Here is a 26069-nt window from a genome sequence, read left to right as displayed (position 1 = left end):
GAAAAGCACTGGGATTTGCAAGTGTTATAGCGGGGTGTGGGCTGGGAGAGTAGGGTTGGCGGTGCGGGCAGTTGCAGATTTAGCACCAAGCTGAGGAATATCCAAGGAACTTGAAGATACCCCACATTTTTGTAGCCAGGAAACTACTACGACTTTAAACTCGGAGGCACGTGCTGCCAGCGAGTGGTTTAGGCGAGGTGGCCAGTGCGCTCTGGAAAGCTGAGGGCTGGCAGAAGATGGGGCTCGCTGGAGAGAGGGAAGATGGGAGCCAGAACCCCACAGCCTACAGGGAGGTGCCACAGGGAGGGGCGGAAACAGCCTGGAACTGGCATTTCCACCCCCAGTGAGTGCCCAAAGGCCGGAGTGAGGTGTCAGAGGGAAGCCGTCGGTCTCTGTTCTGGCTGCGCCCTGCCCTCTCCAGCTTTACGCACGGGCTTGTCTTGTCTGCTGGCCCCTTGAAAAGGGCAGGGGAACTCCAGCGGCCTCTCCCGAGGACAGATCTTTTCCCATAGCTACAGGGCTTTACACCAGGGGCTCCCAAGGGCAGAAGAAGCCAGCTGTCAGGGCTCTACAACAGGGCGAAGGACAAGCAGGAATGGCCGTGGGCGGACTGGAGAGGGGCGCACAGGCTGGCTGGCGGGTGGCAAGACCTCTGAGTTAATGTATAATTGACAGCAGATGGCAGGGGCTGGCGGCAGCCTGGGGCCTGGGCCCAGTGAATGAGGGACAATTAGCCCCAAGCCCGTGGTTGGGGGGTGTGTGTAGGTTGAGAGAGCCAGACAGTGAAGGCAGATATTTGCTTCTCAAACAGTCTGGTGTGTTGGGCAGAGGGCTGAGTGGCTGAGCCTCTGGGCTGGCGAGGCCCCCCTGCCACAGCCCTTCCTCTCTTTTCCCTCCCCCCATCACCTCTGGGTCGAAAGCCTCTGTTTGTTCAGACCCAAGAGTGTGTTGTAAAGGTGGGGGGAGAAGGTAGTTTATGGGGGAAATCGCTGCCGCCACCATCTGCCAGGTCTTGTCCCTTCTCCCCCTGACACCCCTATCTCCACCCTCACACAGCTGTCTATGGGAATAGTGGGTCTGGACGTGGAGCCTTCGGCCCCCAGATGCAGGGGCAAATCAAGAGGAAGGGATGAGGCAGGAAAGGAGGAGTAAGATTAGAGCTACCACATGCCTTCCTTGGGAACTCCTCTCACCCAGGCATGGCAGAGTCCAGGGACCAGCAGTCCCAGCTGCCCTGGGAGTGAATGGCCTCTACAGCCACCAGAGCGTGTGCTGTCCTGCCCCTGGTGCTGAAACCACCTGCTGCAGTCTCCCCTGTCCCCGAGGGCTCCAGGCTAGTCTGAGGATGCTGGAGGAGGTTGGAAGAGAAGGGCAGTACATGTCAACGTAAGGTAGAAAACCCACTTCTGTGATATATTTGGCCCTGCTTTGAGAATAAGAGTTCCCAATCCTAGGATCAAGCTGAACATACAACATCAACACCCCTGCCCCCCAAACCAAAGCATTTACCACTGAAACCTATTCTTCCCCGCTCTGGGTCTAGTGTTAGAGCACCACACCCTGCTTACTTTCAGCCTGACTTCTGAGAGGGTTTCACAGACTCCAAGGTATGCGATGGACCCAAAGAGCTTTCCATGCCGGCTCCTTCACAAGGGGTCTGCCCGAGACCATGGTGGCAACAAAGCTTCCATGCGCTGGGGGCTTTGTTTCCCTTCCAGCTACTGGCCCCCCCACCTGAACAACAATCCAGATAACCTGTGGTATTCTCTGCGGGAACAGGAGTGTCATTCATAGCTCAGAGTCTAAAAGCACCAAATCCCTCGTAGAATGGAGCCTGATAAATCGAGAAATGGATAAACTCCCCACCTGCAACCTAACTCCCTTCAGAGGCTCATTCCCTCCATCGCTCCTGTTGCCAGTGTTCTAAAGTCCAGGGTCCCCCAGTTTCCAGGCAAGAACTCATCCTGGGCGTCACCTCAGTCAAGGAGCCAATTGAAGGATTGGTGAGGACACTCTTGGGAAGAACTGGTGCTATGTGATACTCTCTCTACGCACACCGCATTCTCTCAGAGATCCATGAGCCAACTTGGCTGGTATTTAGGTGTTGGTCTATATACCCATGGACCTTTTATAGCAATACACATAGGACCCAGGAGTTGACCCGGAACCCAGAAGTGCATTCTGGCTGGAAGCTGTGTCTGTAGTTCTGGAATTCATGTTTGGGCTTCTGTGCATTCAAAGCCTTGGGGACACAGTCTGAAATTTCCCATCCTCCTTATTCCCCATTCCCTTCAGGAGTACTGGCCCCCGAGTGGGTGTGCTCAGGAGTCAGGGGGCCTGCATGAGACTGGCTCTGTACCTGCTTCAGGGTGGCAGGTAGGCGCAAGGTAGGCTCTGAGGACTTCCGGTGGAAGGACACAGTGGGTCACTGGCTGTGGTTTGCCCTGACTCAGGGCCGGTGTCAGTCAGCCCCATGCACACCTCCCTCCTCCTCTCTCCTCTGCTCATGGCCTGTGACATCACTGGCTGCTCCCAGAAGGCTGCCCTCTGCTCCTGAGCACGGGCTTTCTGTGGCTCTGGACCCCCTGGCAGGACTGAAGCAGGAGCAGAGTGGAGGCTGTTAGCAGGACCAGACCACCACCATCCCTGGAGCCTGCAGGGGTCTCAGGAGCCCAGGCCAGGAGACTGAGACCCCCCCCCACCAAACAGGTAGCTCACTGCAGGCTCATTGTCTGCTCCGCCTCTCATGCTGGTTCCATGTCTTTGTGTGGCCAAGCCAACGTCTCTCGTCCTTTGTCTTTGCAGCCACCACCCTCCTGCCCCTTCAGCCCCCTCTCCTGCTCTCCCATCTTGTGAGGACCAGTTCTTTCATCAGACAAGTTAATATGAACGTTGGAAATGTGTGGTGTGGTGACCGGGGATGGCTTTCTGTTTTGAGTTGGGGTGATTTTAGGTTTGGAGATGATTTAGGTTTGGATGTTGAACCTGAGACCCCACAGCTCCTCTGAGCTCTGATCACTCAGGGGGGACACAGTCCTATCAAGGATTCAGGGTTCGGCTGATTTTCTGAGCTTCCACCTGCCCCCGCTATCCCGGCATAGCCTTTACATCCCCAGATTGACTTTCCTCTATTGCTTTGGAGGCAGCAGGGGTGGAGGCAGAGAAAGAGAGCCTCAGGATTAGAAGCTGGGAACTGCAGCTTCTGAGGAGGGACTGTCTTCTAAACCTCCTTGAGCTTTACTCCCTGGGTGGCCCCTGATTTGTGGGAGCCCCAATCTCTGCCTCAGTTTTCTTTTTGGAGAAACCTCTGCCTTCCTTCCTGACTTTCTGGAAAGATGAGAGCATGCAGGGGAATGTGTCTCTAACCGTCTAGAGAGGAGTGAGTAAAAGCTGATTTATCTCCTGAAATTTATCAAGTCGCTCTGGCTGCCATAGTCTTTGTGAGTTCATTGTTGTTTCCTTCGCGCTCGTCCCCCCTCCCTGGTTGCACTGTAATCTCTTGGAGGGCGAAAACCTTGTCCCTATTCTTTTTACTCCCTTCATCTTGAACAACCGGCTATGTGCTCATGATTAATACCTTATTCAGTAAATAATTGCAGATTAGTTAACTGAGCCAAGATGGCATGGTTATTACAGGAAAGTTCTATGCATAAGCTATTCTCTGGGGGAACCTCCAGCCCTGCCAGGGGTCCAGGCATGAAAGGAGGAGGCTTCAACTCCCATTACTAGCAGATAAAAGCAAGACGGACATGGTGGCCCACAACCTGTGTCCTGGGCTGCCAAGAGACTCTCTCGTGCTCGCACTGGCTTCTATACAGATCAGAGACAGCTCTCTCCTGCTTCTCCCTCTCTCCCTTTGACATGTCTTCGGTAAACAGTAGTTGCAAGAATGAGTGTCTGGTCCCAGAAACCTGGCCTCTGAAAGTATGAGATCTAGACCTCTCCAGAGTTAACAGGGAGCAGCAACCCCAGCGGGTTAGAAGCTGTCAAGAGAGGTGTCTTCTGGGAGAAACCAGGACTTCAGGCTTGTTCATCTCTACTTCCAGGGGGTGGGACCCAAGCCTCAATGCCAGGGGGTAGAGCTGAGCCCTGGTGTTTCCCCAGACCTTCTTGGAGAGTATCAAAAACCAGAGCAAGACCCTCCCATGAGGTGCTCTGAAGGAAGATTTCTGGCTGGTGGTTTGGAGAACATAACATCAGGACCTGCATGAGAGTAAAAGCCTTGAACCTGGTCCCCACCTCAGACCAGGGATATGGAGATCTTTGGTCCCTGGTGCCCTCTCTGGCTGGGCATAGCATCCTGAGCTTAGGAGGCAGGACTTGGTCCCAAGTGTATCACCTGGTGGCTGACAAGGCTTTTGAGGGGTCAGCGGCGACAGTGGTCCGTTCGGAAAAGGGAAACCATCATCCATTTTTACCTGACCTCTTGTATGGAACATGTGAGAAAGAAAGCCCTCCCACCCTCCCAGACCCTTATCAGGACATCCAGAAAGATCCAGTCCTCTGCTGGCTCTGTGATGTTTTAATTCAAAGGTTTAGTAAAGAGAAATTGAATTTTCGTAGCCAATCTACTGGCAAACTTTAGAAACCTTATCCTCTATCACAAAACACCCCAAGGCCATTCTAAGCAAGAGATGCTGCCCAAGGAACCCTCGATTATGGCAGGTCCAGCCTCAAGAACAAAAAAGGAGCTCCCAGGAGGAACTCCGCTCCCCAGTCTTCCCAGTTCCTGCCCTTCTGTGAGGAGGCCCAGCCTGGAGCATGCTGCAGGACGGTAAGATGCCCAGGAGAAGTGGGAAGAACAGGGTAGCATAGGAGGGCGGGAATGGCTCCGGGCTCCGCTTCCATCCACGTGGGTTCATGTGCCCTCAGCCAGCATTCTGGGGGAGCCCCTCCCAGTCACTCCCTCCCCGCTCCACCCTGCTTCCCTTAGACAATGAGGGCCAGTGCATGTGGCCAAGGAGCAAAGACTCACACGTGAGCCAGCTCCCAAAGAAAGTGGCATGTCTGGGGGACCCTGGCAGCAGAAGGGGAGCAGTCCCCTGGAGAGAGGATTTTCTCTGTGGTGGGAAGCCAGGCTAGCAGGGCCTGAGTAGCCCTCTCCCAGGAGGGTCCTCCACGCTGCAGGTGGGCTGGGGAGAGGGGAGACTTCAGGTACGATGCCTCCTTCTCCTGCCCAGGGATCAGCAGTGTGAATCAGCTGGGGGGGCTCTTTGTGAATGGCCGGCCTCTGCCCCTGGACACCCGGCAGCAGATCGTGCAGCTGGCCGTCAGCGGGATGCGGCCCTGTGACATCTCACGGAGGCTTAAGGTAGTGTGCTGGGACCTTCACCCAGTGATGCGCACAAGAAGCAGGGAGAAGCGGCCCCTTTAAGGCAAGTCTGGGGCTGTTGCAGACTCGGAGGGCCTTTGGGGCTTGGGCTGCCTCCTTGAGGGCTGGGATAGGGAGCTTCAGGGTTCCAAAGGTGAGGCTAGACTCGACTCTGGGGCCTGATTCAGTCAGTCTCACTTTGCCTTGTAGCTTCCTTCTGTCCCAGGGACACTCACCCTCTGCCCATCATGCCTCACCTGTCCCTGCTTCTCACCTGACCCAGGTATCTAATGGCTGTGTGAGCAAGATCCTAGGGCGGTACTACCGCACAGGTGTCTTGGAGCCCAAGGGGATTGGGGGAAGCAAGCCACGCCTGGCCACACCACCTGTGGTGGCTCGAATCGCCCAGCTGAAGGGTGAGTGCCCAGCCCTCTTCGCCTGGGAGATCCAACGCCAGCTCTGCGCTGAAGGGCTTTGCACCCAGGACAAGACCCCCAGTGTAAGTGCCCTCCCCTCCCCAGAACCGGAACTGCGGCTGCCAGACTGGTTGTCTGGGGAGGGAGAAGAAGATCCCTTCTTACTTGGCAGTGGGGCCTCCCAGGCTGGGGGGCGGGGCTTCGGGGCTCTCTTCTGACCCAAAAGTTTCTCTTCTGAAAAGCGGTGGTGGTGAGACAGGTGAGAAGAAGAAAGCGTGGGGCTGAAAGTAGGTTGCCCTTGGGAACGATGTGTGGGCCGGGACAGAGGAGAGAAAGGATACTGGGGAAACATCCTCAGGATGCAACCTGGGCTGGGCACCGTTTCCCCACTCATCACCCCACATCCTCAGGTCTCCTCCATCAACCGAGTCCTGCGGGCGATACAGGAGGACCAGAGATTCCCCGGGGCACAGCTCAGGTTGCCAGGTGGGTCTTGGAGCTGCCTCCAGGGATGTTCAGAGCCAAACCTAAGCATTTTACAGTCCTCCGATTCCTTTCTTGTTCTTTCTTGGATCACCCTCACAACAAGACGATAACGTGGGCCTCACAGGGGGTCTTATTCTCTCCTAGCAGGAGAAAATGGAGGCTCAGAGGAAGGGAAGTAACTTACCCAAGGTCACCAGCTAGTTGTTGGCAGGTCCTGGAACAGAGCGCAGCTCCCTAGGTCTCTAAGTTCACAGGATCTGCCGAGGAGACAGGACTCAGAGCACTTTTGAGGTGCTGCGGGATCAGGCAAGCCTGGCCCATCCTTGCGGCTGTCTCCCCCCACATGCTAAGCATGCTCCCACCATGGCTGCGAACCCTCCCACCCAGTGCCCCTGCGGCGACCCCCGAGTAACTGTGGATGCCCCAGCGGTGCGGCTCTGCTCTCACCCTGCATTGTGCCCTGCCTACAGCACCAGGGACGTGGGGACTCCATCCGACCAGAGGAATCACCGTCACAGACCAGCACCAGCCACTGTCTCCCTTTGCAGCTGTTTTGGCTCCAGTTCCTCCAACGCCACCTAGCGGCTCCGAGGCACCCCGGGGTCCCCACCCAGGGACAGGCCACCGGAATCGGACGATCTTCTCCCCAGGCCAAGCTGAGGCGCTGGAGAAAGGTGCCAGAGCTGGGGCGGACGGTGGGCCACGGAGGCAACGGCCCAGAGGCCTGCGGGCCGAGGCTGAGAGCTGGAGGCCGTGGATGCCCCTGCATCGGGGAGTAGGGCAGTTCAGGGCTGGCACGGGCGGGGAGTGGGGCCTTGCTCCTCTCCCTGCGCCCTTGCTGTGTGAGCCTCCATCTCTGCAGAGTTCCAGCGTGGGCAGTACCCTGACTCAGCGGCCCGCGGGAAGCTGGCTGCGGCCACCTCTCTGCCTGAAGACACGGTGAGGGTGAGTGAGCTCTGCCACACAGCGTGCACACACCACAAGGACAGCGCGTCTGGGCCGGGCAGGCTTCCGCTTCCGCTTCCGGTGACGGTGACGAAGAGAAGGCGGCCAGAGGCGGAGACGGGCTTGTTCGGAGCAGGAAGGAGCCAGGCTCCTCCCTGTTGCGCTTCTGCTGAGCTTTCCCCTCCACGGCCCGCTCCACGCCTTAGCACTGAGGAAGGGGACAGAGAGCCCAGGCCAGAGCAGGAAGTGGGGACGGCAGGGCTGAGGAAGGGTCTGCACTCCGAGTCCAGGTCAGGAGCACGTGGTGAGAGCAGTAGGTGCTGGGCCTTGGAGCGCACAGCCAGCTGCATCGTTTCTGCCCTCCTCAGATCTGGTTTTCCAACCGAAGAGCCAAATGGCGCCGACAAGAGAAGCTCAAGGGGGAAATGCGGTTTCCAGGTGATTTCTCTGCCCATCCATCCACTCACCTACCCTTCTTTCCTCCCTTCCTTCCTTCCCATCCATCCCTCCATCCATCCATGCAACCACCAAACATTACTCGGCACCTCCCATGCACCAGACCCTGTGTTAGATGCTGGACATACACAATCCCTGCTCTTCAGGGCTGCACTGCCCCCACTTTACCATCCCTGGGATTTAATCCTTCTTCCCCAGTCTCCCAACACCCCGCCTTGGGAAGGAAGGCAGTTTGGGGCTGTAGCATCCATTTCCGCCCCCTCCCCAGAAGTCATTGCCTTTCCTGGAACCTCCCTGCCTCTCACCTCCACTCCCTGCTCCCCAGACCCCTGTTCCTGCCTCTGGTGCATCCACCCTTACCTTGTAGGTGCTTCCCAGGACCTGACTGTACCAAGTGCCTCCCCAGGGACCGTCTCTGCACAGGTATCCAGGAAGAGGAGGAAGACTGAAGGGATCACTGCTTGTCCCGTTCCCAGTGGGTGCCTGAGCTAGAATGCATGACTCTGCTGGGCCCTCACAGTACATGTTTCTAGAAAGTGCCGTCCTCAGAGTTTACCATGTGAATGGCTCCCTCTGAAGTTGTTCAGGATACAGGCCTGGGGGTGGGGTGGGGTCATGCAGCCCTGGGGTTCCAGTTGTGCTAAACAGGAGGCATCACTGGCAGCTGAGGGTTTCCTCTTGCTTTTTCTAGCAACCCCCCGGCAGTGTGTCCACAGCGGTCCTACCTGCCCTGGCATCCTTGGCTGCCTCCAGCTATCCGCGGTTCTGGGGGACAGCATCAGACAGATGTCTGAGTGACACTCCACCACAAGCCTGTCTCAAGCCCTGCTGGGGTGAGAATCCAGGCCAGGCCTCACTCCTGCAGGGTGTAGGGAAGGCTAACTGACTCCTTGACCCGCCGGAGGTCATGGATCCCCAGTTGGGGTCATCAAAGGAACCTCAATACAGTTTTCCTCATTCTTTGCATGGCCCATAAAGTTGGGGAGACTAGTACCCCCGAGTCTATACTATCATTGACGGTCAGATCGGGCAAAGGGGCTGGGATGGAGATTCAAGTGTGTATATCCAGTGTAGAGAACTGATGTCCGCCCCTTTCCCCATCAGTGACTTTGAGGGGTGGGGTGGCAGCAGCGAGCCCAAGCTCACCCTCTCTTCATCCCTACAGGCTACTTGCCCCCCACAGCCGAGCTCCCTGGATTCACTCCTGCTTTGCCATCCTTGCCGTTCCTTCCTCTGCCCCCATCGCCAGTCTTGGTACCCATCAGGTCTTGCTCTGGCCTGGCTCCCCACTTCGAGGCCTGGGATGAGGGAGGCGGTCCAGAGTGGAAAGGAGATGGGATGGGAAGGATCTGATACCGCCTGCCCAAGCAGAGCACCGCTCCTTCCTCCTTCCTGTGTCTCCTACTCATCTGTGGACCTTGCCCTTCTTATGTGTCACCTGATTGCAGAAGCCGTGCCCACCCACTTCTCACACTGGCCTTAAGACGCTTCCAGTTGGCAGTGATAAAAACATCTTTTAAATTAGCAGTAGTTCTGTTGTCCATCATGTTTTTCTCATGAGCACTCATAATCCCACCCCTATATTTAACAATTATAAAGTTTGCCATCGGGCTTCCCTGGTGGCGCAGTGGTTAAGAATCAGCCTGCCAATGCAGGGGACACGGGTTCGAGCCCTGGTCCAGGAAGATCCCACGTGCCGCGGAGTAACTAAGCCCGTGCACCACAACTACTGAGCCTGTGCTCTAGAGCCCACGAGCCACAGCTACTGAGCCTGAAGTAGTACGCCACAACTACTGAAGCCCACGCACCTAGAGCCCGTGCTCCGCAACAAGAGAAGCCACCGCAATGAGAAGCCTGCACACCGCAACGAAGAGTAGCCCCCGCTCGCTGCAACTAGAGAAAGCCTGCGCGCAGCAATGAAGACCCAGCACAGCCAAAAAAAAAAAAATGTTTGCCATCTATCTATCTATCTAATTTAGTTATCTATGTAACTATCTAGTTATCATCTAATATATTTATGTGTCTATATAATTAGGTATCTAGCTATTATCTATCCAATCTATCTAATCTTTGTATTTATCTATGTATATATATATCTACATATGTATGTAGATATGTATCTATCTTGGTGTTTGGGTGCTCATATACCCACATGTATGCACATATAACACATACACACACTGATAGTACCTCGTGGCACGTCACCCCTGAGTCCTCCAGCATGCATCTCCAAAAAATAAGGGAAATTTTCTTACATAACCACAACACCATGACCACATCTAAGAAAATGTATAATAATTTCTTAATCTAAGAAGAGAGACATGGGGCTTCCCTGGTGGCACAGTGGTTGAGAGTCTGCCTGCCGATGCAGGGGACATGGGTTCGTGCCCTGGTCCGGGAAGATCCCATATGCCGTGGAGCGGCTGGGCCCGTGAGCCATGGCCGCTGAGCCTGCGTGTCCGGAGCCTGTGCTCCGCAACGAGAGAGGCCACAACAGTGAGAGGCCCGCGTACCGCAAAAAAAAAAGAAGAGAGACATGAACTCCTTAATTGCATATGTATATATATTTTTTTGCACAACAGCACACAGAGTGGAAATGACCCTTTTTAAATTCTGCTCAGCCCTTTATATGTGCTCCTGGGGCATGTTTGCGTGCTTCCTCTTGGCTGTAAGTTCCAACTCATCTCAATTTTGTCTCCCTGCAGAGAAATCACTAGGCTCCTCCTGGGAAGCCCTGGGATGTAGGGAAAAAGAGGGCTATGGGGGGAAAGGGGGACAGAGGAGATATTTGGAATGGGGGATGGGCTCATCCCTCCAAATTCTTTCCTTTTTGAAGAGCAGGGGATGGAATGATGATGGTGCAAAGCAGGGTAGGGGGGGACTGGGGGCATGTTTATTTACTTCCATCTGTGACAGGTACAAGTGCAGAAGTTGTCCTTCAGGAAGTCTCTTTATCATCAAATACTCTAGAGCTGTGGGGCTCAGTAAATAGCCACCGACCACATATGGCTATTAAAGTGCAATTAAAATGAAATAAAATGAATAATTCAGCTCCTCAGTCACACTAGCCCCAAATCAAATGCCCAGCAGTCACATGTGCCCGAGGTTACTGTATTGGACAGTAAATTTTATAGAACATTTCCATCAGCACAGAAAGTTCTATGGGACAGCACAGCTCTAGAATGAAATTCCGAGGGTAATCCAGTGCAGCCTGCCCCGCCCTGCCTTCTCTCCCTTCAAGCTGGGGACCCTGCTGGACAGACTGCTCAAGGAAATGGACGAGGTTCTGTGGGGTGACAGCATTCACAGTACAGCTGAGAATATGCCCTTCACTTCAGCAACAAAACTGACCTCAGCAATGGAAGCAGCTGTCATCCGAGGCTCCATGGCTGAGCACCATTCAAGTGGAGGATGGATGACCACTTTCGGGGAGCAGGGCATACGTGTGTGTGTGTGTGTGTGTGTGTGTGTGTGTGTCCCTGGGCATATGCATGCCCGTGCATCTCAGTGTGTAGATGTATTTATGGAAAACTGAGGAAGGGGTTCTCTACTAAATGACCCCCAACGTCTTATCTCTGAAGACTATATTCCACTCCACATCTTTGGCCTGTTCTTAATGTTCTGCAGGAAAGGAGATGCCCTGGTCTCTAGAGTTTGCAACCTTTTTAAATTGGATTAAAATGTTTACAAAATTCTTTCATATTCTTGAGGAGAAACATACTTCCAGAAACTTGACATCATTTTCCTCTATCCAAACAGAATGTCTCTCATGTTCCGGTTTCAGGTTCTCTACTCAGTGGACTTATAAACCAGGGACTGATTATGGGATGATGCAATAGGGGTCAGGCATCACTGGTATTTGAGAAACTTTTAGGAACTGTCTGGATGCTGCTTTATATAATATTGGGTTAACAATGAGAAAAATTTTCCCTTTTCCACTCCCTTTCAATTCTGATTGTGTCAAAGAGAAAATTTTCGTTTTGGTCCTACGCTTTAGCCCCTCTGTAACAGTTGCTAATCTACTTTTTTAACAGAGGGAAAGGGAGTCTCTGAGCCTTGGTCAAGGAAGGGAAATCTAACTAAGATTTGAAACATCACTTTGTTTTCATTGTATTTCTTTTCATGGTCACTTTCTATTCATGGCAAGTGATTCTGGTCTTCCATTTTATGATAGTGATCAAAATATCCCTTTTAAAATAAATGTACTTAAGAGTGTATGTCAAGAAAGACATTAATAGGGTAGACGGTAGGTAAATAAAAGCCAAACTTATGAAGACAGTGCAAGAATGACAGTCATTTTGGAAACTGTTTTGATGGAAAGAGCCATAGACGTTAGGGTCTACGCTAATTGAAGAATTGTGTCAGAGGTCCCAGTCATGGGCAAATCACTTCAGCTCCCTGTAAACAGTGAGGTAGGCAGTGATGGGGAAAGTACCTGTTGTGTCCAACTGATTGGATCAAAGGTAATGGTAAGGTGGGATGGTTGGTAAGCTTTGGAGGAAGGGTGGGCTATAGAGGCATAAGCTGTTATGACCATTAATAATCCTTCCTTTGTTCTAAGCCAAAAGAACATCTAGTCATATCTGGTTTCTGAATCCTTCAGGGCAAGGCTGGATCCTCATGGGATCACTGGGAAAAGTCTAGTGGTTCTGGAGGGGATGCAGAGAATCAATAGAAGAATAGGTTACCATTTGGTCTCCCCTCTTCTGGATAGAACTTGGAGTGACCGAGGTCTCAGTCGCCACCCACATCCACACCCCTACTCACAAGTCAGAGGCACACCAGGGTCTTGGGGGTGGACTTTTGTGATGTATTGTTACTCGCAACAGGTGTTTTGCTAAACTGGGTAGGAAAAGTTGTGGAACAGATATTCTCATGGATCTTGACTCTGGGGTTCCTGTTCGGTTTAGTGTAGTAGTTTCTCCTGGAGGATTTGGATTTTGGTAGGTGGCATCCCATCGACCTGGGAGGCAAGTGGAAATAGAAACGTTCAGTCGGTCGTTTGCTGATCTTTGCCTTTTAGGAAAAACCTGGTGAGATCCTGTGGGAAGAGAGAATAAAGTGATTTGTTCCATTCTTGATGAGGGATCACAAGGACAGAGTTGAGGTTAGTTTATAGGAAAAGGCAGTAGAAGTGATTTTTTAAAATCCAATGAACGGTGCAAAGTTGCATCAGAATTCACAGGGAGACTACAGTCAACAGGTTAGGTTTACTAAGAATTCAAACTGGATCCGGAGAGACGTCTAATGGAGTGAGAGTGTGCTAGGTGCCAGGCTGTTTACTAAGCATTTCACTATCATCAGCTCATGTAATACAATAATACCACGAGATAAACACTATATTGCCATTTTACCCACAAGAAGCAGACTTTGAGAGGTTCATTTGCCCAACATCAAACAAGTTTAACTGATAAACATTGAATTAGAACCCAGTTCTGAGTCCAGAAATGAGCTCTTAACCACTTTGATACACTGTCTACTAGAATGTTAGGCCTGGAAAGAGCCTGAGAAATTTAGTTCGATCCAAATACTTCATGGAATAGATAAGAAAACAGGCCCAGTGGGATTTCATTGTATTTTCCCTAGTTTGCCACAGTTAAAAGGTTTGTGCAGAAAACTGGTAGAAAATGAAGGAGAAGAGTGAATGTACACGGGGATCCCTATCTAGAGGCATATGGTCATTGAACCTTCACACCACTCTATGAAGTAGATATTATTCCCATTTTACGGATAAGGAAACCAAGGCCTAGACATGTTAGAGCAATTTCCCTGGGGTTACAGAGCTAGTAAGGACCACACCTTGTTAGTTTTGGTTCCAGGTCTAATACAATATCAAAAGCGGGGTCGATTGTGAAGGGACAAGGCTAAGAGCACTGAGGTGCCCTGAAGAGCTGTGAACAGGGAATGATGGAATGGAGGCAGCATCTTAGGAAAGTGAACTTGGGGTGAGAAGATATCGGGTGGGAATGGGACTGGTGGCAGGGAGTCCTGCTGGGGAGCCCTTGTTGCAGTGTAGGCTCTTGGTGGAAAACCTGGAACCCCGCTGTGGCGATGGCAATGAAGAAGGAGCAAGCACTCAAGAGGCACTGTTAAGGAGGTACCTGAGTTTTCAGGGTTTGGTGAAGGGAATGTAAGGGAGGAAGGAGAGATGGTGCTGGCGTCTTGAGTCTGAGAGTTTGCGAGGACGGCAGTGCCCTAGATGGCTGTGGGGAGGGCAGGAAGAATCACCTTTGAAGGGGAGGGTGAGGAGGCTGATTTGGAGGGGATGGCAGGATGAAGTCAAGCCAACTGTCAATCAGGAACTTGAGGGCTTCCCTGGTGGCACAGTGGTTAGAGTCCGCTTGCCAATGCAGGGGACACGGGTTCGTGCCCCGGTCCAGGAAGATCCCACATGCCGCGGAGCGGCTGGGCCCGTGAGCCATGGCCGCTGAGCCTGCGCGTCCGGAGCCTGTGCTCCGCAACGGGAGAGGCCACAACAGTGAGAGGCCCGTATACCACACACACACACAAAAATCAGTAAGTTGGAAAGAGATAAGGTTAGACTTCAGGAGAGGGGTCAGGGCTGCAGATAAATATCTGGGTGCCATCAGCACCCCAAGGATCCAGGGGCATAGGGGTAGAAAGTGCCTAGGGTGGAAAGAATACCCGCCAAAGTTACCCGCCTTCCCTACAAAGGGGGCAAAACTCCACATCTTAATGAAGAGAGCTACACAGGTACACCTCATCCTATGCCCTGCAGCCTGGCTGGCAAGCACAAGTGTCAGCGTGACGTAATAGTGAGAAACCTAGATCTGACTCCTCTCTCCAGCAAGTCTCGGTCTAGAAGCCCTGAAAGAAAAGGCACAGATTCGCAGTAAATGTGTGGAGTTGACGGAGCTGTCAGACAGAAGTCAGCCCGGGCTGCCTTTTGGTCTAACTGCCTCCTGCCTCCCCACCCTCCTCTCTTCTTCTCTTGTTCCTCAGCTCCTGGTCCCAGACCCCCCCGGTCCTTACACGCTTTACCTTACCTAGAATTCCCAAACACACTCTTTGGTAATGTCTGTGCTGTCTGCCAACAGGGTGCCACTTCGGTCAGATCGCATGTAGAAGCCATTGGGTGCGAGCACTGTGAGCAAGTTGCTGCCCTGAAGCTCTATACCAAAGTTGAAGGCAAACTTTCCCCAAGGGCGAAAAGTGCCAAAGGGTGTTATTGACCAGAAGGACCCACCCTGTGCTGCGGAAGGAAGAGATCAGGTTGGTGGGCCATTCTGGAGGAAAGCCTCCCTCAGTACAGCCTCTGAGAGGCTCCCAGGAGGCACGCCACCCCTCCTGGACCACCCTACACTGCCTGTGTTGGCAGGTCCCTCTCTAGAAACACAGGAGGGCTGGCTTCTGTTCTGCACCCCCCACCCACTCTAGGGGCCTTGAAGTGTAAAAGCAAACAGAAACTCTGCTTTTGCTTTTATATAAATAGGCCCTGAGTGGCAGGCCCTGAAGTCTGAGCTGGGGCTAAGGCTGGGTTAGACCATGAACCCAGGGGTGAAGAAGAAGAGCTACTCACCCTGGAAGTGGTAGATGCCCTGGCGGCAGGGCAGCAGGTAAATGCAGTCGGGCTGATCCATATTGCACTGCAGGAGGTCGTGTCGTGACGAGGTACCCACATACCCATACCGTCCCCTCAAGGCGAGAAAGGGGCGGTTGGCCAATTGAATCCCAAATTCCTCATTTGGGCCTGGAAGAAACAGGAAGAAGTTATCTGGATGGGCCGCCTCCAGGTGCTTTCCCAGATGGAAGCAGGAAGACGGGCACTAATGGCAGAAGGGTGTCGTCAATTATCTTAATATTTAGTGAACACTTATTATGTGCCACGTCTCACGCTAGGTGCTTGTGAAATGTTTGTGAAAGCACTTAGTACAGCGTGGAGGCCAAGAAATTTTAATATTCTTCCTTCCTTTGAGATGTGTGAATCTATTTGATCCTCAAGATAATCGTGTGAGGCAGGCAGGTTGGCTGTCACCTCCACTGATGATGGAGACAATGAACCTGAGCCTCAGAGAAGTGGTTTGCCCAAGTGATGATGAAAAGTCAGTGATTCAGCAGATATACAGAGCCAAATCTTCTGACCCCAACTCCAGTGGTCTTTCTATCATAACCCCCGCTCTCTCTGAAAGCATCTCTGGCTTGGAATAACCTGGCAAGGGCTGCTTCGCTCACCTGGAATGGTGGCACTGGCCACCAGCAGGCCATTGGCTGCGATGCCCAAGAAGCATCCACTGGGAGACTGCAGGATGATCCTGCCACGGTGCCAGTACATACGAAAGAAGGTTTCAGCCTCCAGCTGGTGCCCATCAGCCATCACTGTCCTATGGCGCCTCTGGAGAGAAGATCGGGAACAGAGAAGGGAAGCAAGGACCCCAAATCTCAGCTTTCTTCTCAGTATTTTTATTTTAGACCCTCTTTTCCACATCCCACCCTCTAGCTTTTTTTTATTCTCCCAGGGTACGCTTATGCCTTCAGATGCTTTTTGGAAAACATGTTGTGACCTCAGCTCTCCCACTTCTCCAGTCTGTGCTGTATCCCATATGGACAGAAACGAACCTCGGCCCAGACTCCAAAATCATTTCGAAGTGGATCATAGTCATAAACGTGAAAGCTAAACTATAACCACAGTTTAACTATAAACATCTAGAAGAAAACGTAGGAGAAATTCTTTGCAACTTTGGGGTAGGCAAGGATTTCCTGGGGCAAGAAAAAAGCACTAACCATTTATAAAATGGAGAAATTGGACTTCATCAAAATGAAAAACTTGCTGCTCAAAAGACACTATTAAGCAAGTGAAAGGCAAGCCACAGATTGGGAGAAAACGTTTACAATACATAACTCTGGCAGAGGACTGATGTTAGAACACACAAAAACCCTTACAACTCAATAACAAGACAACCCAATAACAAAGAAACAAAAGATCTGAATAGACACCTCACAAAGAAGATATACAAGCGGCCAATAAGCAGATGAAAAGATGCTTGGGGACTTCCCTGGTGGCGCAGTGGTTAAGAATCTGCCTGCAATGCAGGGGACGTGGGTTCGAGCCCTGCTCCAGGAAGATCCCACGTGCCGCGGAGCAACTAAGTCCATGTGCCACAACTACTGAGCCTGTGCTCTGGAGCCACAAGCCGCAACTACTGAGCCCGCACACCGCAACAAAGAGTAGCCCCCGCTCACTGCAACTAGAAAAAGCCTGTACGCAGCAACGAAGACCCAATGCAGCCAAAATTTAAAAAAAATAATAAAATAGAATAAATTTAAATAAATAAAGGGCAGCCACAAAAACAGTGGGAAAAAAAAAAGAAAAGATGCTCAATATTATTAATTATAAGGGAAATGCAAAGCAAAGCCACAATAAGATGGCATTACACATTTAATTTTAGAGTGGCTAAAATTAAAAACACAGACAATACCTAGTATTGGAAAGGATGTGGAGCAATTAGAACTCTCATACATTACTGGTGAGAATGTAAAATAGTACAATCACTTTAGAAAACTGCTTGACATTTTCTTCAGAAGTTAAACACACATTTATCGTATGACCCAATAATTCCACTCTTACGTATTTGCCCAAGATAACTGAAAGCATAGGCCCACAAAAAGGCTTGTACACGAATGTTCATAGCAACTTTGTTCATAATGGCCCAAACTGGAAACAACTCAAGTGTTCATCAACAAGTGAAAGGATAAGCAAATTATGTTTGTGTTTATGAGTAGAGTTATGGAATACTACCCAGCAATAAAAAGGAACGAACTACTGATACATATGACATCGTGGACAAATTTCAAAAACATCATGCTGAGTGAAAGAAGTATATATACTGTAATTACTGTATGATTCCATTTATATGAAATTCCAGAGTAAGCACACCTAACTTATAGTGACAGACTATATACCAGTGGTAGTGGGGAGGGCAAGAGGGGAGGGGATCTGACTGAAAAGGGGCAAGAGGGAATTTCTGTGGTGATAGAAATAGTCTCTAACTTGTGATATGATTGTAGCATGGTTGCATACATTTGTCAAAACTTATTGAATTGTACACTTAAAATGGGTGCATTTTATTGTATGTAAATAATGCCTCAATAAAGTTTACGTTTTTTTTTTTTAAAGAGGCCCCATTGAATGAAAGTGGGCCCATTGGATGAAAATGAATGTTTATTGACAAGGACCTCCACACTTTACCTCACCATCTGATCATCTGCCTTGAAGAAGGAAAAAGTGTGTCTGGAGAGGGAGAGCTCAGGGCTTAAGGGTTCTCTTACTCAGAAAGTCAAGGTCTCACCTGGGCTAGGTAGCAGCCATTGGCTGAACGAAGCTGCAAGGTAGGGCTCTTGTTGTCACATTCAAACTGGAACAAGGACATTGGGGTTACCTGCTCAGAGGCGGCACACACATCCACGTCTGCAGGGGAAGAACACATCAGAAGAAGCCTGAGTCTGGCCTCAGCCTCAGCCCCTCCTCCACACTTCATGGCTGGTATTCCTTCTGCTTTCCCTCCTCAGGCTTCATCACCTTCAGTTGCACCATAATGGCCTGGAGAAGACCCAGGCCGCTTTCTCTCCAAGCCCATGCCCCTGGTTTAAAGCCCTTCTCCATGGCAGCAGAGATCCTCTTGGGACCTCGGGATCTTCCTTAGCATTAGTTTCAAAAATCCTCACTGATCCCAAACATACTTTCCTCTTTTCAGCAGCCAGCCCTCCCTCCCTCTATGGCCGTGTTGGACCCAGCACTTGCCATAGACAACGGTGAGAAACTTCTGAGTCGTGGACCTGAGGCTGACCCAGGTAGGGCAGTGCTGTAGGATGAGCCACTCCTCGCCCCCATGGGGATCAGAGCCCAGGCTCAGGAGCAGGCGTGTGCCCTGTGGATACAACATGCCTCCTTCTCCATCACTCAGCGCCACAAACCCTCCAGGCCGCACTTGCATGTGGAAAGCTGTCTGTGTTGAGGGTTGGGAGACCAGACCGTCTAAGTGGGACAAGAAGGTGTGTGCAGAGGTCTCCAGGTGGTAGCATCCATCTTGGAAATGCAACAGGAAGCCACATTCCTTCAGGCAGGGAACTGGTGCGTCCACCCAGACTCGGCCCATGGTGGGGTCAGCCCGGGCATAGCAGTGGTTGAGGGGGCTGTAGAGGATCACGTGGACATGCAGGGCTGGCCGGGGGGTCCACATGTGGTAAGCTGAGAGGGTCCGGGAGGTGCAGAAAACATCCTCGCCATCAGATTCCAGATAACGACCACTGATGAGGCACTGGAGGGTCCATTTGCCACTGCGGTGGAAGTGGATTAGGAAGCATCCATGATGGCTCGTCCTTGGCCGGCCGTAGCACAGAGAACCATCCGCCTCGCACAGAAGGTAGAAGCCCTGCAAGCTTCTTAGTCGTACCACAGCCTGTGTGTCATGCTTACTGCTCACCAGGATCTCCCAGGTCTGGAGGCATTGGGAGGGAGAAGAAGGAAATCAGTACTGCCGAGAGACTAGACCGAGGAGCCCTGCAACTATCACCCCTGGCATTACTCCAGCGCCTTCACTGAGGGCAACCACCTTCCCTCCACATTGGCCTCCTTGCTGTCCACTCTTCTACCCTCTCATCCAGTGGTAATCTAAGGATCTCAGGGCTCCTCCACCACTGGAGCCACAGGGCTTCTCAAGATCCCAAGAGACACTCTAGATGCCCACTCCTCCAGATAATGGAGGGTAACACTCCCTCTCTCTTCCTTGGTTGCTTCCTTAAATACCTAACTTTCCAATAAATGCTTTTGTTTAAGTCTTACTTCTCTCTTTCTCACTGTCGCCCCTGGACAGCACACTCAGACAACACGTCCGCCCCCCAAAACCACCTCTCCACCATGGCAGGAGAAAAGAAAGACCTCTTACAGGCAGGCCCGGGCTCTGGGGACGGGGATGGGAGCACAGACAGTTGAGATGGAATTGTCTGTTTCAGCTGTGATCAACCTTGTTATAAGCGAGAGGAACTTGCCACTGCCTTGCTCTATAGCACCATCCCGAGAGGCGCCTACATCACTCTCTAAAATGAAGACCAAATCTCTGAGGGCTTCTGGAGTACCCCAGTCTCAAACTACAACCGGAACATAGACTTTGCAGTAACCCCGCTGGTCCAACTGCCCGGACGCCCTCAATTCTGCCTTCCAGCCTGGCCTCTCCACCTCTCCTTTCTGTGATAACACACCCACTGTGCTGGGATAGAGGGGAGGGAGCAGCCAGAGCAAGACAAGGTAGCAAAGCCAGGGCTGAGGCTTCACCTGCTAGAATAGGGTTAGAGAGGGGGAGATGGAGCAATGGAGACCTGTGAGGAAAAGCCTGGCTTGCCCTGACAATGGCAACACACACACACACACACACACACACACACACACACACACACACACACACACACACACACACACACACACACACACACACACGGCTTGGGAAAAATGGTTCCAGTGCAGGTTTGCTTTGTTACCTGTCTCCGGCCCAAACCCTTTGCAGTAGCAGTGACAGTATTCTTATATGTCTCAAAAGTGAGGTAGGATCCCGCCCAGCTGATGAGCCCAACCCTTAGGTCCTTGGCCTTGGGTTGTCTTGGCATCCACTCCACTTCATCCATGGGGCTGGCACCACAGGTGATGACTCAGTCTGGCCCAGCCTTCCCCGCCAGTGGTGAGGTTCTACAGGCCATAGGGCTCCGAATCAGGCCCTTAGTGCCTACCGGAAGATGTTCCCAGGCGGAACTTCCTAGGCAGAGGCTGGCCTGGGGCCCAGCACCTCTGTGACCCGGGAGCATTGTGACTGTGAGGGTTGCCTCTTATCCCACCATAGAGGAGAAAGGGCACTGGCTCAGCAACATCAATCCACAGCCCAGAGGAAGTGGGTCCAGGGCCACTGGCACTAGCCTCCCCACATCACTCCAGGCATCGAGGTAATTGACTGGGAATCAGAACTTCAGCCTGTGCCAACCACCACCTGTGACTTCAGGCAAGTCTCTCCCTTTCTTCACTTGTGTTCCTCATTTCAATCATAGGATAGAAATCAACCTCTTTCCTCCCTAGGAAGTGGGTTCTGCCTGGCTCCCTCGGGGCTCAAGTGTTTTTAGAGTTCAAGATACCTAAGAAAAATCTATTAACTTCTATGGCCCTTGGGAGGATGAAGCCAAGACATCTCAGAAGGTACTTTTCAGGGAGTGTGAGGAAACCCTAGATAACCAGCAAGGATCAGATTACTCATGCTAATCAGGAAGGGCTGGCTCAGGAGCAGGGTAAGGAGACTGGCCTTGGTGGGGGGACCACAGAGCACCCTCTTCGGTCCCCAGTTGCCCTGCTGCTGGGCAACCAGCAAGGGCTGCCCCTAAGGATATCAGTCCTTCCCTCACCAAAGAGCCTCTGTTGTCCAATAGCCTCCAGGACCCACTGCCTACTTCTCTAAGTAGCTGGGAGATGGATGGCAAATGGGCGTTAGGTGGTTTATAGACCCATGAAGGTAGAGCCTGTTACAGCAGCAAAGGTCCCTTGGAATTGGGGAAGGAAGATTTCCTCCATTGGAGCCCCTAAATACTTCCAATCTCAAGAGTAAAGGAGGAGAAGCTGAGCTAGATGAGGGCAGCGATGTGTGTGTGTGTGCTGGGGGGGACGGGGCAGGCCCTGCAGCCTTAGCTGCTTTGAGCCTCCCCCATATTGTCTCTTTGCAGCCAATAACCCAGCCCCCGACCTCTAGGCTACAGACAACACCATGTACAAACCACAGCAAATTTATTACTCAATATCCAGTGCCACATCATAGCACCACCCGGAGCCCTCACCTTCCCTCCCCACCTGGCCCCAAGGGTACACTCGAAACGGAAGAAACAGAAGTAAACCCAGATCCCTGCTCCTCCTCTGGCAGAAGGGGCCCTGGCCCCAGAAGCCCCTTTCCACAGGTCCCAGAAGGCAGGAGAGCGGAGCCCTCCGTGCCCAGAGAGCAGGGCCCCAGGCTCCAACAACAGAGACAACATGCAGGCAGGAGCAGAGGCCGCTGTCTGCGGGGGAGGAGGAGATGGGGGGGAAGGGCACTGCCTGAGGAGTCCAGGAGTCTGGTCATCCCGGGATGCACGCGGGAGCTTCTGGGCAGCAGGGGCCGGCCCCTGGTTGGTTAGCGCTTCGACAGCTCATGGGACAGCCAGTCCAGCCCATCATACAAACCTGTGCCTTGGGTGGCACAGGTGGCCTGGACGTACCACTGTGGGGAGAAGGAAAGAAAGAGGTCAGTAGCAGGGAAGAAAAGGGGATGCTTTTATTTCCTGCCTGGCCTGGGGCCCCTTTGGGAGAGGCAGGCCCTCACCGTGCGGCTCCGCAAGTGCTGTAGCCCCAGCTTGTCGGTCAGCTCGCTCACGGGCATGGCGTTGGGCATGTCCTGCTTGTTGGCAAACACCAGCAGCACCGCATCCCGCAGCTCATCCTCCTGCAGCTGGGAGAGGCAAAGGGGGTGGAATCCAGCTGTGTACGGGAGCCCCCCTTTTTCCCTTCTAGCATATTTGTGAGAAGAATAGAATATTGTGTCATCTACTGCTGAACCCAAGACAGAGTTATAAACTAGCTTGAGGCCATTTTGGCCTGAAGTCCAGAAAGGGTCTTCTTCTAATTTGACTCCTTGCCCTAGTCAAAATGACAAAATTTCCAAATGGAAAAATAAGAACGTAAGATGATGTTTCTCTCCACCACGTAGAACTTCCCCCCTCCCCACCAACTTCTCAGAGTCAGTTGTGAAGACAGGAGAGAATGCAAGGAAAAAGTAAGTCCTATACTTTTTACCTGACCCCAATTCAAAACAGGGTGAGCTACTTCTTGTGACTGTGTCCACAAAGAGAATCACACATTCAAGGCCTCTGAGGCGTCTCCTGACTCTCACACCAGCACAGAGGATCTCTCTGTCCCAGGGCTCTGGGTGCTCACCATCTTCTGGAGTTCATCAGCAGATTCCTGGACCCGCTCTCGGTCATTACTGTCCACCACGAAGATGAGGCCCTGGGTGGGAAGGAAGAAAGGAGGAGCAATCACTCGAGCCTGGGACACATACACCCTAGTCTGGCTCTTCCTCTCTTCTGCCCACGTCTAATTGTGTCTAAACCCTTCTCATCTAGTAAACTTCCACTACGGCTTTGCAGATGTTCTCGCACAAACTGGAGACACCCAGCAAAGGATACAGCCTCTGCCCTCAGGCAAGCAGTCTAGCTAAAAGATGTGCAAGGGAACAGGAAAAGACATGTGATGAGAGCTAAATCAGGCAGTGTAGATTCAGAATTCTGCTTCTCAGGAGACGCTTACGGTGGCTAAGTCTCAGAAGTCTGAGGCCAGTTCTGAAAATATGAGGAGAGGCTAGCCTACAAATGAGGGTAGAAGGAGGTAAGGGTTTTTTCCTGGCCTGGGCCAACATCTCAGTCTTTCTAACCTTAACCCTCTTCCCCTGGGGTTGGGGAGCCCCAACCTGAGTGTTCTGGAAGTAGTGCCGCCACAGAGGCCGAATCTTGTCCTGGCCTCCCACGTCCCACACTGTGAAACAGATGTTCTTGTATTCCACTGTTTCCACGTTGAAGCCTGCAGATAATTGGTAAAAATATGAGGAAAAAATCCTGAAAGGAAGGAACTCACTAAAACTAAGTGGATTCAGCAGGGATATAAAACTAGAAGGCAACGAAGACCCAGGGGAAAAGAACCCCAGAGGACCAGCTAGCCCACAGATGGGGCCGGGCTAGGTCACATCCATCCCGCCTCATCTTGCACGTAAAGATACCCTGACCCACTTCTCAGGTAGCAGTATCTGATGTCAGGGTCAGCTCCCTGCACAGAAATAAGGGCCTGGGGCAGAATGCAGAGCAGATCCTCAGAAGGGCCGCCGCCGCGCTCCCGCTCCTCCCGGTCTCGCCTCCGGACTCACCTATGGTGGGGATGGTGGTGACAATCTCCCCCAACTTCAGTTTGTACAGGATTGTGGTCTTGCCAGCTGCATCCAAGCCAACTGCAACGGAGAGGGGCACAGGGCTGGAGATGGGAGCGAGGGAGCCCCCTAGAGCCCAGGAAAGGGGAGAGGCCAGGACAGCTGATGGTGACGGGGGCGGAGAGCCCGAGCGCCTCCAGGTGCGCGCTGTTATCTACCTTCGGGGCCTTGAGTGCAGTAGGGTGGGGAGCGCCAACTCCTGCCCCCACAGCGGGGGAGGGGCGGCAGAGGATTGAGGGGAAAGAGGCGCAAAAGAAAGGCCGCGCTCCTTTTAAAAGTCGTCTCCAAGGGCGGAATCCTCCCTTCTTACGAGCCGGGCTGGGGCGAAGGGAGCTTCACCCCACCCAGGCCCGCAGCTCTCGGTCTCAGGCCCCGGGGACAGTGCTGCAGACCGCGACCCACCCGAGAGTAGCGGCCCCGGGGGGTTAGGAGGTGGGTGACTCGGGGTCAGAGACCGGGGTGAGCTGGGCTGGAGGGACGCAGGGGCGAGAAGGCTGCGCGGGGGCTGGTGCTCCAGTCCGGGCCGCGCGCTTGATCTGCCTCACCCATGAGGATCCGCATCTGCTTCTTCCCAAAGATCCGCGAAAAGAGCGCGGACACGGTGAGGCCCATGGCGGGGCCCGGGGGAGGGGGCGCGGGCACGGACGCGGGGTGCGGGCTGGAACCGGCCGCTGGGGGATGGGGCCCAGCAGCAGCAGAAGGAGGAGGCGCCGCCGCGGCCTCCGCGCGTCCCGGCCGGCCCTACGTCACCTCGGGCCGTCCCCCGCCCTGGCCCCGCCCCCGCCCCGCCTCCAGACCGTGGCTCCGGAAGACACTGAAGTTGAGCGAGCCTCCGCATCCTCCCCCGGTCCCGCGCCAGCTTTAAAGATGGAAAGGGCCTGGGTCTCCCCAAGTTGCTAGCGCGCCTGTCAGGTGTATGGCGCTGAACCGGCAACCCGGGCAGGGCCGAGGAAAGCCTACAACGCTCCATAACGGCCCTCCACCCCCATCTTCAGTGGCCGGTCTCTGGGCCTTGGTTTGTTGCGTCCAACGCACTCTGGGCTCCGGTTTAGCTCTTGGTGACCTCCAGCCTCCTCCCCGGGAGAGCGGAAGTTCTGTGCAAGTGTCTTAATCATCCCTTTTGTCCTCCCAGCTCCCAGCGAGGGACTCTGAACGTAGCAGGTGGTTCAGTGACCATAGAATCTCGAGAGGAGTACGCCAGAGGTGGAAGAAGATGCACTTCATGGTTCCTTCAAACGCCACCTTCATAGATCCCCAATCAGCAGAAACAGTGGAAGATCCCCAGTTCTGGCGGCGGGGTCGTAGACCCCACTTCTGTATACTGGAGAACTCTGCCTTCCCCTTGATGGCCCTGGAAACAATGCCTTTCAGTCGAAGAGGGCAGCCTTTCTAAAGTTCCCTCCTCACTCTGCCACAGACCTGGGAACCTGGATTTTCAGTGCACAGCTATCTAGGATTTTGTGAGGCTCTTGCCAAAGAGCTTCATAAGTTATTTCCGCACTCATCTTAGCATCTGAGGCGAAATAGCAAGATAGGAATTAATTTAAATTTCTTCTATGGCAGAGACTGGGTCAATGCCAGGCACCTAATATATGCTTAACAAATGCTGGCTGGGTTGAATGGACTAATTGGTTGCTCAGTGGAGCAAGGGCAGGCGTTTTGCCTATTCTGGATTTGCAGTGGGCTTCTAGGATCAGTTGCTTATGGACTGGACATGGTGAAGTGAGCTGGGAATCAGAGAAAGTTCCTTCCTCCCTCCCTCCTTCCCTCGCTCCCTTCCACAAATATTTACTAAGTACCCACTTTGTGCCATTGTTCCAGGCCTCTGTTAAATTCTCAGTTCTGCCTTTTTTTGGGGGGGGATGGGGGCTTGACTTCAACAATATTCACAGCCTATCATTTTCTCATCTATAAAGGGAGACTAATATCTGTCCTGTCTCATGAGGTTACGGTGAAGATTAAAATGATAAGATAATGTATCTGAATGTTTTGTGTGATGCAGATGATGTTATCTGGGCCACCAAGAATCTGGGTCTGAACAGACTTCTAGTGTCTGCCCCATCCTGACCCTCAGTCTGTAAAAAGAACAGACTCTGGGCACCAGGTATGAGTGAATACATGACTTTTTTACTCTTCAGTCACAGACTTGCATTCTTAAGAAGGTTTTTACAATGTTGAAGAGCACATTTAAAAGAGTTCCAATATAATAACACAACTAGTGGTGACCAAGTCATCTTTAGCTCTTTCAATTAGCCTTTTTCTTTCCATCCCTGTTGTCACTGCTCTATTTCACTACCATCTGATCCCCATGAATGAAAATGGCCTTCTGCACCTTGGTATCTTCACCTTGTCATACAAGACTTGATGATGCCACTCTTGTGATGAAAATCCTTTCGTGTCTTATCACCCAAGATAAAATCCAAATGCCTTAATTTGGGTCCTCATCTATTGTGTCAGCCC

The 26069-nt window shown here is 52.4% G+C and overlaps 3 protein-coding genes across 3 annotated transcripts; 1 reads left to right on the top strand and 2 right to left on the bottom strand.

Annotated features, from left to right (window-relative positions):
* The first annotated feature begins 4761 nt into the window (after window positions 1–4761).
* PAX4 (paired box 4) lies at window positions 4762–9202 on the top strand. Its single transcript, XM_067745602.1, is given in 11 exon segments — window positions 4762–4774; window positions 5181–5311; window positions 5595–5810; window positions 6138–6213; window positions 6762–6887; window positions 7076–7158; window positions 7527–7596; window positions 7982–8037; window positions 8306–8464; window positions 8798–8851; window positions 8853–9202. Coding segments are annotated over 11 exon segments (1053 nt in total). The 3' UTR covers window positions 8922–9202.
* A 4842-nt stretch (window positions 9203–14044) lies between these two features.
* On the bottom strand, window positions 14045–21234 carry FSCN3 (fascin actin-bundling protein 3). Its single transcript, XM_067746910.1, has 6 exons — window positions 20107–21234; window positions 18374–19070; window positions 17922–18040; window positions 15808–15967; window positions 15155–15325; window positions 14045–14827 (listed from the first exon to the last, which is right to left on the bottom strand). Exons 1-6 carry the CDS (start codon window positions 20248–20250, stop codon window positions 14622–14624), a joined length of 1497 nt encoding a protein of 498 aa, XP_067603011.1. The 5' UTR covers window positions 20251–21234; the 3' UTR covers window positions 14045–14621.
* A 137-nt stretch (window positions 21235–21371) lies between these two features.
* Window positions 21372–24358, bottom strand: LOC137229265 (ADP-ribosylation factor 5). The gene is made up of 6 exons (XM_067746909.1): window positions 24155–24358; window positions 23550–23630; window positions 23100–23209; window positions 22568–22639; window positions 21957–22082; window positions 21372–21854 (listed from the first exon to the last, which is right to left on the bottom strand). The coding sequence occupies exons 1-6, from the start codon at window positions 24219–24221 to the stop codon at window positions 21768–21770; spliced, it is 543 nt and encodes a 180-aa protein (XP_067603010.1). The 5' UTR covers window positions 24222–24358; the 3' UTR covers window positions 21372–21767.
* Between the last annotated feature and the right edge of the window lie 1711 nt (window positions 24359–26069).

The sequence above is a fragment of the Pseudorca crassidens genome, chromosome 8 (assembly GCF_039906515.1).
Source record: "Pseudorca crassidens isolate mPseCra1 chromosome 8, mPseCra1.hap1, whole genome shotgun sequence".
NCBI classification, from domain to species: domain Eukaryota; kingdom Metazoa; phylum Chordata; class Mammalia; order Artiodactyla; family Delphinidae; genus Pseudorca; species Pseudorca crassidens.
This window is presented reverse-complemented; position numbering and strand designations above follow the sequence as displayed.